General features: G+C 38.3%; 1 protein-coding gene across 1 annotated transcript in view; it reads right to left on the bottom strand.

Moving 5' to 3' along the window:
- Positions 1–1,028: 1,028 nt before the first annotated feature.
- Positions 1,029–11,976, bottom strand: part of LOC129515737 (putative inactive serine protease 58) — a 33,056-nt gene continuing 22,108 nt past the window's right edge. The window contains exons 3-5 of the mRNA XM_055334772.1: positions 3,003–3,250; positions 2,069–2,205; positions 1,029–1,691 (exon numbers count right to left, since the gene is read on the bottom strand). Of these exons, the coding sequence (XP_055190747.1) occupies positions 1,542–1,691; positions 2,069–2,205; positions 3,003–3,250 (535 nt within the window). The 3' untranslated portion in view covers positions 1,029–1,541. The remainder of the gene's footprint in view (positions 1,692–2,068; positions 2,206–3,002; positions 3,251–11,976) is intronic.

Below are 11,976 nucleotides of genomic sequence, written 5' to 3'. Positions count from 1 at the left end.
GAAAATATAAAGAAGAAAAAAGACCCTCAAATTGAAGAATTCATGACCCAATCAATAAGAAAAAAGACCCTCAAATTAAGAATTCATGACCCAATCAATAAGAAAAAAAGACCCTCAAATCGAAGAATTCATGACTCAATCCATAATTAAGATACCTGACTCAGCCTAGAACAATGGAAATAGTAAGACCTGTAAGTATGAGGCCAAAGAGCACACAGGGCAGGACTCAGCGTAGGTTGTTAGGAAGATCATCTCAGTAAAAAGTTCTCTTGAAACTAGTTCAGTTGGCTGATGACAATACACAACTTGGCATATGGTAAGGATGAAAAGGATGGTTAGCAACCAGGAGAAATAGGAATTAACTAACTAGGCAACAAAAGGGTGAAACAGGAGGAAACTGTCAAAGTTAGTAAGCGCTGCCAATTCCCACACTATTCCTCTGCATACAAAGCACTTTCCACATTCTCTGATGGCCATGAAAGTCTTAAAAGGAAAAACTCTTTGTTTTTGTGAATGTGTAAAAATAGGTGATTTAATCAACTGGATAGCAATTTGAATTTTAAGAAATCCTAATTATTTCACAGCATGTGGCAGAATAAAAATGCATTTCACATTTCTGAGATAAATTTCTTGAATGTTCAATATTTTTACATGAAAATGGATAGGCTTTAGTATAAAATCAGTTTAATCTCTCGTGGATTAATGAAAAATAATATTTGAAGAACACATTTTTGGAATGATGAGCAACTTTTCAGTGTACTTGTGGATGAAAGTGTGTGATCATGAGTACCCAAAGGCATATATGAAAACTCCCAGGCAAAATCCTCAAGAACTCCAGCACTTTGTACCCTCCTTTCAGAAAACATGCGTGATTTTAAATAAAAAGCAGTAAACCAGAAGGAAAATGCATTGGGGAAAAAATTCCATCCTATTATTTATAAATATACATTATAGTTTTATTCTTTTGGGTGGCCTCAGTAAACCTAATAAGCAAACATGAATTATATAGATCTTGTAAGTAACTAATGGGAACTAACTACAACCACCAATATATATATACAAACATACACACACACACTTACCCAAGAGACATCTGGTCATTAGAAAAATTGCTAATCATCTGACCAACTTTTGGTAAATTATCGCTCAGCTATATGATTTACACTTTGCCCAAATAGACCCCTGGTAGTTATTTTCCCTCGGTTCCACTTGTTTTTTTTTGTGTGTTTTTAAGATAAGGCAGAGAGTATTTTAACAGAAATATTTGAGTTTTGTAGAATCCAACAAAGATTCCTGAGTGAATTCCAATTCTTGAGACTAGCACTCATGTTTTCAATATTTTAAACATTCAGTCATGAGTTAGGAATAAGCAAAGAAGCAGTTAAAGAGACTAGAGCCATGCCAACACTCAGGAGTCATCAACGATCTCTTTTGAAACTCCAGTCAGATCTAGATCCTATGAAAGACTGGGACTGAGATATATAGCATGATTGCTGTGGATCAGCTGGGAGGTAAGTGTGTCAATGGAGCTCTATATCAGCTTATTTTGTAGACATAATGTTCTTGATCCACGGAACGTAGCTGTGTAGGTCAGTGAAGACAACAGTGTATCCTGTTAGAACACATCCAGTTTCCCAAGACAAAATTCCTTGTAATTCACGGCCACATAAGGCTGGTGCAGCTGTGACCACCTGCCAGATAGAGTAGAGGGATCAGAACTTCCTTCCCACCTGAGATTTCCTCAACACCTGAACAGAAATGAGAGCCACTACATTTACCATGCAAAGGGGTTCAAGATATAAGAATACAGTATGGAAGCTTCTCTCCATTGCACTAACTACCCCTACACCTCCCAGTCATCCCTAGACAGGTATTCCCAAACAGTCGCTGGGAGATAGCTTTCCACTCCCCAACATCTGTTTCTATCATCTCTATGACAGGGTGGAAAAGAAAGAGTCATCATTCTTCAGCTCCCTTACTCTCTGAGCTCCTATCCTGACTGAAAAATCCAGCACCTCAACAAACAGTAGAGACTGAGCTTAGGGGCAAATGAGGTAAGAAGACTTACCTGGCAGGGTTCTTGACTTCCTAGTGTGGGTCCTATACAAAACATGTCTTCTAGGAGTTTTTCACCCAATAATTTTTTGCAGTTTATATTAGAGCTCATCTGAATTGTGATGCTTTGAAGATTATTGTTTGAATTTCCTAAGCACAAAAAATAAAGGAGACTTTGATTCCTGTTTGCCTTTTCATAAAGCATCCTGCCTCCTCCTCCTTTAGGGCTTCTTCTCAGTAAGAATGGACAACCACGGATCAAACACATCTTCTTACTCAGTTTATCATCTCTGACAGATTATCAGCATCAAAGGGTGGTTCTCAGAAACATCTCAAGACACTGCACACATCAAACAAAATCTGAATCCAAGCCCTGTCATTGCCAAGCTGATGATCTTGGATAATTCATTTCCCTGAGTCTTATTTTCCTGGCTTATAAGATATAAATCTCAAGGAAACTTATCTATATGATATGTGATAATGGCTATATGTACCGATGCTTCATGCTTGGTACACAATTAGTGATCAACAAATGGTAGTTACTACCATTGTTATAATTGATAACGATATCACTCCTTTTAGGTAAAGAGAAAAATATGATTTTGACCAATTTGCAAATTAAGATTCAAAGAAGTAAAAGAATTTGTTCATAAACCTATGATGAATGTTAGAATCAATACTCAAACATAGATTGCTGAATTCCAGCCCCTGCAGTGTGCCAATGTGATCCATATATGCAACACTTCGATTAGGATTTGATCCCCAAAGCCCTAAAGATCACTTCTTCTACTCTAAAAAGCCAATACTGTTGTTCCCTTTCTAGCTTTATACATGTGCTTAGAAATCTGGCACTAGCCTGATAAGTTTCCAATTCCTTCCCCTAATTCAGAGATCCTAAAGATGTAAATATATCTAAGAACTAACTCTTCTTTGTGATAGTCACTCACCAATAAAGTATTTATTCTCTAACCAAGTGTGAATCAAGCAATCTTTAACTGCATTCTTGAAAGTAGGCCACTGTAAATGCCTTGTGGAGAAGAAGGTAAAAGGTATAGCCAGCTTTATCAACATGAGGTCATCTTTAGGAGAGGTAGCAGTGAAGTTTGGGTGGATGAAGATCCTCTCATAAGGTAGGATCTCCCCAGTAAAGTCTCGAAGATTCGTGAAGCTGCCATAAAAGATGATCTGAAGATCTCTGAAAAATTAAAAGAGAAAAAAGACTGATACTCTCAGATTCCAAGGCTAATCACACAGACAGACAGACACACACACACACAGATGCGTGTGTGCGCACGCACAATTTCCTTCTATGGTAACCCATTTAACTGTTTCCTCTCATATTTGTCCACTTAATCCTTTATGTGTAGCATATGTGGTCATGGAGGTTATGCATTATATAAGCCAATGCGTTGCTATTCACATAGACTATAACGTGAATAGTGCCTCCAGGAGTTAAGCAATGCAATGGCTTGGGCTCTACTCTTAGCATAATTCTAGAAAGAAGCTCCAATTCAAGACCTAGAAACAGCAGAAAGAAGCATGCAAATGGATAGTCAGAGCTTTTATGAAAGTAGTAGGCTCTGTTAGGGAGGTTCCTTTGGGAGCTGGGGGTGAATAGGAAATGTGAAATTGTACAGAGGAAATGAGTAACACCTTTGAGAGTTTAAATATTCTAAAGCTAGGAAGGATCACCTGAATATACTATCCTCTACTCATGTTTATCAAAACTGCTGGATTAACAGGGTTTTCTGGTGGTCCTTTGGGAGAACAAAAGTCAAAAATCTTGTATGTTCCAATGAGATCCAGTTTAGATCAACTCACTAACATGGCTCAAGAACGGTACTTCCATGAAGCCTCTGAGTCTCCCACTCAGGGATTTCTCCAATCACAAGAGTAGAACAAGTACCATATTGGTACTGAGCACCAATGTTTTTGTTGAGCTCCCAAATATTAAGATCACATTGTCTCCTAACAATAGTACCAACTGTCTCTCAATTTGTCATGTTATGGAATGTTACAGGATAAAGTTTAAAGAGATAGGACAAGGGGGTGCCATGAGTGGCTCAGTTGGTTAAGCATCTGACTTCATTTTGGCTCAGGTCATGATCTCAGGGTTGTGGGATCAAGTCTCATGTTGGGCTCTGCACTCGGCAGGGAGTCTGCTTGTCCTTCTCTCTCCTCCTCCCCCCCTCCCCCTGGTGGCATGCACATACTCTCCCTTTCTCTCTCATAAATACATACATACATACATACATACATACATACATATACATACCTTTAAAAAATAAAAATAAAGAGATAGGATAGGAACAAGCCTGATAAATTCAACCTTGAGCCAAGCCCAAGGACTGACAAGTTTAAAAGGTCTCATCAGAGCAACGTACTTTAGACAAATTTTGCTTTGGGTTACTTTTACAAGATATTGGACAATATAAGGATTTTCCTTTGTTCTGCTGTGTTCCTGAGAACTACCATACTTTTTAAAATCTGTTTGCAGTGAAGGATTTTTCTGGGTCCCCAGATGGGGATGACTGGTCTTTGGCCAAGTTGTTTTTTACTGACTGCTGCAGTTCTCATTGGATCATCTCAGTCTATTTGATTCTCTATACCAAACACATGCTCCTTTTCTGTTTAAATGCATAAGATAGCTCTCCAATTGGCATAATTCTCCCAGAACAATATGAAATTGCAGTGGCCACTAGGAGGAACTTTTGACAAGAGCAAAATTGCTCATTTGACAGATACATTTGAACAAAAAGGAAGACACCTTCATGTTAACATTCTTTCTCTTGTCTTTCTAAATGAGAGATCATTAATGACCCCCATCCCTCCATTCCCATACCCTGGGAATTAATGAGTACTGTTGTTTTAATTATACAACTTGCTGGAACTGTTAGGCCTGACTTACTGTTTAATTCAGTTGTAGTAACTCTCTTGTGCATCTGTGTTTGTCAAATTAGCTTTTTCTGTGCTAATATTACTCTCCTTTCTTGCTGAAGAAGACATTCCTGTTGAAGGTATTAAATTTAATAAATATCTAAAACTGGTACCCTCTAATATTTTCTCTTATCCTTCCCCTATGTCTCTTTTTTCCTTCCCTTAAGAAATTTTGTGATTTAATTTATCATGAAATATAACTAAATACAAAGGTTTATATGGAAAATAACTCATGATAAATAGATGATTCTGGCAAATTGGAGTGAGTGAATTTCAGCTTAAGGCAACTCTTCAGCAGGAAAAACAAACTGTGGTGGAAAAGCAAGAGAACAGTGGTTCCCTCTGAGGGATATGGAGGCAATATAACTAAGTAAGCATGTGAGAACCTACCTTACACATAAAGGACCTAGAAAAGGAAGAGCAAATAAAGCCTCAAGTCAGCAGAAGAAGGGAAATAAGAAAGACTAGAGCAGAGGGGGGAGGTAAGATGGTGAAATCATAAGTATCCTCATTTTCATTTAGTCCCCCAAATTTAGCTAGCTAACTTTCAAACCATCCTGAACACCTATGAATTTAACCTGAGATGGAAAGAAAGAATAGCTGGAACACTACAGAGAGAAAAGTGATCACTTCTTGCAAGGTAGTAATGCAAAGAGAAATGGAAGAGATATATCAGAAGATAAATGGCAGGGAGAGGGAGCCTTTGCAAGCAGCTGCTGGAAAGCAGTTATAGCACTAGGGCGTTCAATTGGGTCCTTTAGAAATCTGGTCCTGAAAGAGTCTTCCTTGCCTGAAAAGTGCTCAGTGGTGAAACAGGGCAGAACTGCAGGAGGGACAAGGAGATCCCAATATTCCCAGAGGCACAGGAAGAACAGAGGCACCCAGGAGAAAGCTCAACTTGTGACGCAAACCACAAACCATGGATGGATAAAGGGACCACTGACGCCCTGGGTCCTGGTAAAGGACTGGAATGCAGCAACTCTCTGATTGTTGCCAGGAAGGCAGAGCAGGTGCACACTCCAGGGGGTGAATGCTCCCCACCCCAGGGCCCAGCAGTGGGCAGAAGTGTGCTATCCTCTAATCCCTCCAGGAGAGGCAGAAACCAGGGAGGGCAAAAGGCGGCAAAAGTTCTCCCACCACCAGGCGCCCTTCAAATTGTATGAACCAGTGCCCCCACGCCTGCCTCCAGGAGGATCTGAGCCAGCATCCACTGGGAGACTGCAATTCAGTGTCTACTGGGAGCTCTTGGCTCTCAGGCTAGAGATCTGGCACCATGTTTTTTTTTTTTTTCCTTTCACCTGGGAGAGGTGTAGCCTCCAGAGAACAAAGGCCTCATAGGACAAACTTCTGGAGAGCTCAGACACCTGGAAAGGGGCGGGGCTATCTCCACCCAGCCACAGACACCTGACAATCAGCACAGCAGGCCCTTCCCCCAGAAGACCACCTGGAAGAACAGGTGAATAGCAAGTTTACTGACCAACCAGCACTGGAAAGCTCTAGGACTGAGGGAAAATAGTACATACAACTCGAGGTTTCTTCCTTATGATTCATTTATCTTTCAGGTTAAAATTTTCTAATATTCTTTTTTTCTCTCCTATCTTAACTACAATATTTTATCAATTCTTCATTTTTAAGTTTTTTTTCCATTTTGATTTTCATATTTTAACAATTACATATTCTTCATTTTTGGTCTCTTTTCAACATATTCAATTTAATTTTTGTAGATATGTAAATTTGGGGGGAGTTTTGTTTTTTAAGTTTGTTTTGTTTTATAATTTTGGAGTTAATACCTTCTACAAATACACTCAGAACCAAGTGGAACACTGTTATTGGTCCACTCTGTGACATTATATTCTCTCTTCCTTCCCATCCTTCCCTCCTTTTTTTCTTCTTATTTTTGTTTTTATTGTTGCTGTTGTTTCTCTATAGAAGTTTTGCTTTTTTATATGAATTTGGAATTTAGTGCCATCTAACATACAGAAAAAAATACACTTGGAACCAAGAGGATCACCATCTTTGTCCACTGTAAGACTATATTCTTTCTCCCCCACTTATCCCCCCCCACACACACACACACTGTTTTAAAATTTTTACAATTTTTAAAAATTTTTTCACATTTGTGGTGGGGTTTTTTTTCTGGTCCCTGACATCTTCAGAATTGCCTAGGGTATATTTTACTTAGGTCATGGTTGATATTTTTGACTCTGCTTACTCATACTGCCATTCTGCACTGGACAAAATGACTAGAAGGAAGAATTCATCATAAAAGAAATAACCAGAAGTAATACTCTTGGCCATAGATCTAATGGATATAGATTTAAGTAAGATGTCAGATATAGAATTCAGGATTAAAATTATTAAATTACTGATGGCTCTTGAAAAAAAGCACAAAGACTCTAGAGATTCTCTTACTGTAGAAATGAGATCTAATCAGGCTGAAAATAAAAATACTTTAACTGAGACGCAGCCTAAACTGGATGCTCTAACAGTTAGGGTTAATGAGGTAGGAGAGAGTGAGTGGCATAGAACACAAAATTATCGAAAGGAAGAAAGCTGAGGAAAAGAGAGAAAAATAACTAAGAGCCAATGAGGAGAGACTCTGAGAATTAAGTGATAATTTGAGAAAGAATAGCATTTGTCTTATTGGGATTCCAAAGGGTGTGGAGAGAGAAAGAGAGAACCAGAAAATATGTTTGAACAAATCATAGGTGAAAACCTCCCTAATCTGGGAAAGGAAACAGGAATTCATAACCAAAAGAACAAAAGATCAACAAAAACTGATCAATACCCCAACATATAATAGTGAAGCTTGAAAATTTCAGAGATAAAGAAAAAATCCTAAAAGCACTCATGACAAGAGATTCCTAACTTATATGGCAAGAAATATCAGATTAACAGCAAACCTATCCTATCTGGCAGGCCAGAAAGAGCTGGCAAGATATATTCAGGGTACTAAACAAGAAAAAACATGCAGCCAAGAATATTGTATCCAGCAAGGCTGTCATTCAAAATAGAAGGAGAGGTGAAGAGCTTCCAGGATAGACAGAAACTGAAAGACTATGTGACCACCAAACCAGCTCTGTAAGAAATATTAAGGGGGACCCCTAAGCAAAGAGGGAGCCCAAAGAAACAATTCACAGAAACAGGTACTGTAAGATAATACTATGAAGCTAAATTCATATCTCTCAATAGTTACTCTGAATGTGAATGGGCTACATGCTCCAGTCAAAAGACACAGGGTAGGGCAGCCTGGGTGGCTTCAGTGGTTAGCGCCGCCTTCAGCCCAGGGCCTGATCCTGGAGACCCAGGATTGAGTCCCATGTTGGGCTTCCTGCATGGAGCCTGCTTCTCCCTCTGCCTGTGTCTCTGCCCTCTCTCTCTCTCATGGGTAAATAATAAAATAAAAAATCTTAAAAAAAAAGACACAGGGTATTAGACTGTATAAAAAAGCAAGACCCATCTATATGCTGCCTATAAGAGACTCATTTTAGACCTAAGGACACCTCCAGCCTGAAAATGAAGGGGTAGAGAACCATTTACCATTCAAATGGTCCTCAAAAGAAAGCTGGGGTAGCAATCCTCATATCAGATAAATTAGATTAAGAGGGACACTATATCATATTTAAAGGGTCTATCCAACAAGAAGACCTAACAATTATGAATATCTATGCCCCTAATGTGGGAGAAGCCAATTATATCAACCAATTAATAATCAAAGTAAAGAGAGACATAAATAATATATTAATAGTAGGAGACTCCAACATGGCACTCTGAGCAAAGGACAGATCTTCTAAGCAGAAGATCACCAAAGAAACAAGGGCAAATGACACATGGGACCAAATGGATTTCACAGATATATACAGAACTTTACATCCAAATGCAACAGAATACACATTCTTCTCAAGTGCACATGGAACTTTCTCCAGAATAGAACACATACTGGGTCACAAATTAGGTCTCAATCGATACCAAAAGACTGGGATTATTCCTTGCATATTTTCAGACCACAATGCTTTGAAACTAGAACTCAATTACAAGAAGAAATTTGGAGGTTACCAAACACTTGGAGATTAAAGAGCATCCTACTAAAAGATCAATGGGTCAACCAGGAAATTAGAGAAGAGTTTAAAAGATTTAGCAAATAAAGCCTACAGCAAGCAAAAGAAGAGAAATAATAAAGATTAATAATAAAGATTAGAGAACTCAATGAATAGAGACCAGAAGAAGTATAGAACAGATCAATGAAACCAGGGGCTGGTTCTTTGAAAGAATTAGTAAGATAGATAAACCCCTAGCAAGACTTATTAAAAAGAAAAAAGACTCAAATTAATAAAATCATGAATGAAAGAGGAGAGATCACAACCAACACCAAGGAAATACAAACAATTTTTAAAATGTATTATGAGCAACTATATGCCAACAAATTAGGCAAGCTGGAAGAAATGCATACATTCCTGGAAACCAACCTACAAATTACCAAAACTGAAACAGAAAGAAATAGAAAATCTGAACAGATCAATAACCAGAGAGGAACCTGAAGCAGTCATCAAAAACTTCCCAAGAAACAAAAGTCCAGGGCCAGCTCGCTTCCCAGGGGAATTCTACCAAACATTTAAAAAAGAAATAATACCTATTATACTAAAGCTGTTTCAAAGGATAGAAATTGAGGGAATATCTCCAAACTCATTCTATGAGGCCAGCATTATCTTGATCCCAAAACCAGATGAAGACTCCATCAAAAACGAGAATTACAGACCAATATCACAGATGAACATGGGTATCAAAATACTCACCAAGATACTAGCCAATAGGATCCAACAGTACATTAAAAGGATTAGTCATCATGACCAAGTGGGATTTATCCCTGGGATACAGAGGTGGTTCAACATTCATAAATCAATCAACACAACAGATCACATTAATAAAAGAAAAGACAAGAACCATATGATCCTCTCATTTGATGCAGAGAAAGCATTTGACAAAATACAGCATCCTTTCCTGATTGAAAGTCTTCAAAGTATAGGGATAGAGGGAACATATCTCAAAATCATAAAAGCCATCTACAAAAAGCCTACTTTGAATATCATTCTCAATGGGGATACACAACAGGAATGCCCACTCTCACCATTGTTGTTCAACATAGTGCTAGCAGTCCTAGTCTCAGCAATCAGACAACAAAAAGAAATAAAAGGCACCCAAATTGGCAAAGAAGTAGTCAAATGCTCACTCTTCACAGATGACATGATATTGTACATGGAGAACCCAAAAGACTCCACCCCAAAATTGCTAGAATTCATATAGCAATTCAGCAATGTGTCATGCTACAAAATCAATGCACAGAAATCTATACACTAACAATGAGACTGAAGAAAGAGAAATTAGGGAATCAATCCCAATTACAATTGCTCTCAAAACCATAAGATACCTAGGAAAAAACCCTAACCTGAGAGGTAAAGGATCTGTACTTTATTAACTACAGAATACTTATGAAAGAAATTGAGGGAGACACAAAGAGATGGGAAAACATTCCATGCTCATGGATTGGAAGAATGAATATTGTGAAAATGTGTACCCAGAGCAATGTATACATTCAATGCAATCCTTATCAAAATACCATGGACTTCCTTCACAGGGTTGGAACAAACAATCCTAAGGTTTGGAACCAGAAAAGACCCCAAATAGCCAGAGAAATATTGAAAAAGGAAACCAAAGCTGGGGGCATCACAATACCTGACTTCAAGCTGTATTACAAAGCTGTGATCATCAAGACAGTATAGTACTGGCACAAAAACAAACACATAGACCAATGGAACAGAACAGAGAACCCAGAAATGGACTCTCAGCTGTATGGTCAACTGATCTTCGATAAAGCAGGAAAGAATATCCAATGGAAAAAAGTTATTTCAATAAATGGTGTTGGGAAAATTGGACAGCCACATGTAGAACAATGAAACTGGATCATTCTCTTATATCATACGTAAAGATAAACTCAAAATGGATGAAAGACCTAAATGTGAGACAGGAATCCATCAAAATCCTAGAGGAGAATACAGACAGCAAACTTTTTTAGCTTGGCCACAGCAACTTCTTGCAAGACACATCTATAAAGGCAAGGGACAAAAGCAATAGTGAACTATTGGAACTAAAACTAAAAGGCAATCTACAGAATGGGAGAAGATATTTGCAAATGACATATCAGATAAAAGGCTAGTATCCAAGATCTATAAAAAATTTATCAAACTCGGGATGCCTGTGTGACTCAGCAGTTGAGCATCTGCCTGCAGCTCAGGGTATAATCCCAGGATCCAGGATTGAGTCCCACATCAGACTCCCTGTGAGGAGCCTGCTTTTCCTCCCTCTGCCTATGTCTCTACCTCTTTCTGTGTCTCTCATGAATAAATAAATAAATCTTAAATATATATACACACACACACACACACCTCTTAAAATTAAAAAAAAGAACTTATCAAACTCAACACTCAAAAACAAACAAATCAGTCAAGAAATGGGCAGAAGACATGAACAGACATTTCTCCAAAGAAGACATACACATGGCCAAGAAGCACATGAAAAAAATGCTCCTGATCACTTGTCATCAGGGAAATACAAATCAAAACCACAATGAGATACCACTTTACACTGGTGAGAATGGCTAAAATTAACAAGACAGGAAACAACATATGTTGGTGAGGGTGTGGAGAAACAGGAACCCTCTTACACTGTTGGTGGGAATGCGAACTGGTACAGCCACTCTGGAAAACAGTGTGGAGGTTCCCTAAAATTAAAAATAGAACTACCCTATGATCCAGCAATTGTGCTACTAGTATTTGCCCAAAGGATACAAAAATACTGATTTGAAAGGGCACATGCACCCTGGTATTTATAACATCATTATCAACAATAGCCAAATTATGGGAAAAGCCCAAATGTCCAGACTGATGAATGGACAAAGATACACACACACACACACACACACACACACAC

This window comes from Nyctereutes procyonoides, unplaced genomic scaffold, assembly GCF_905146905.1.
Source record: "Nyctereutes procyonoides isolate TBG_1078 unplaced genomic scaffold, NYPRO_anot_genome, whole genome shotgun sequence".
Classification (NCBI taxonomy): Eukaryota; Metazoa; Chordata; class Mammalia; order Carnivora; family Canidae; genus Nyctereutes; species Nyctereutes procyonoides.
This window is presented reverse-complemented; position numbering and strand designations above follow the sequence as displayed.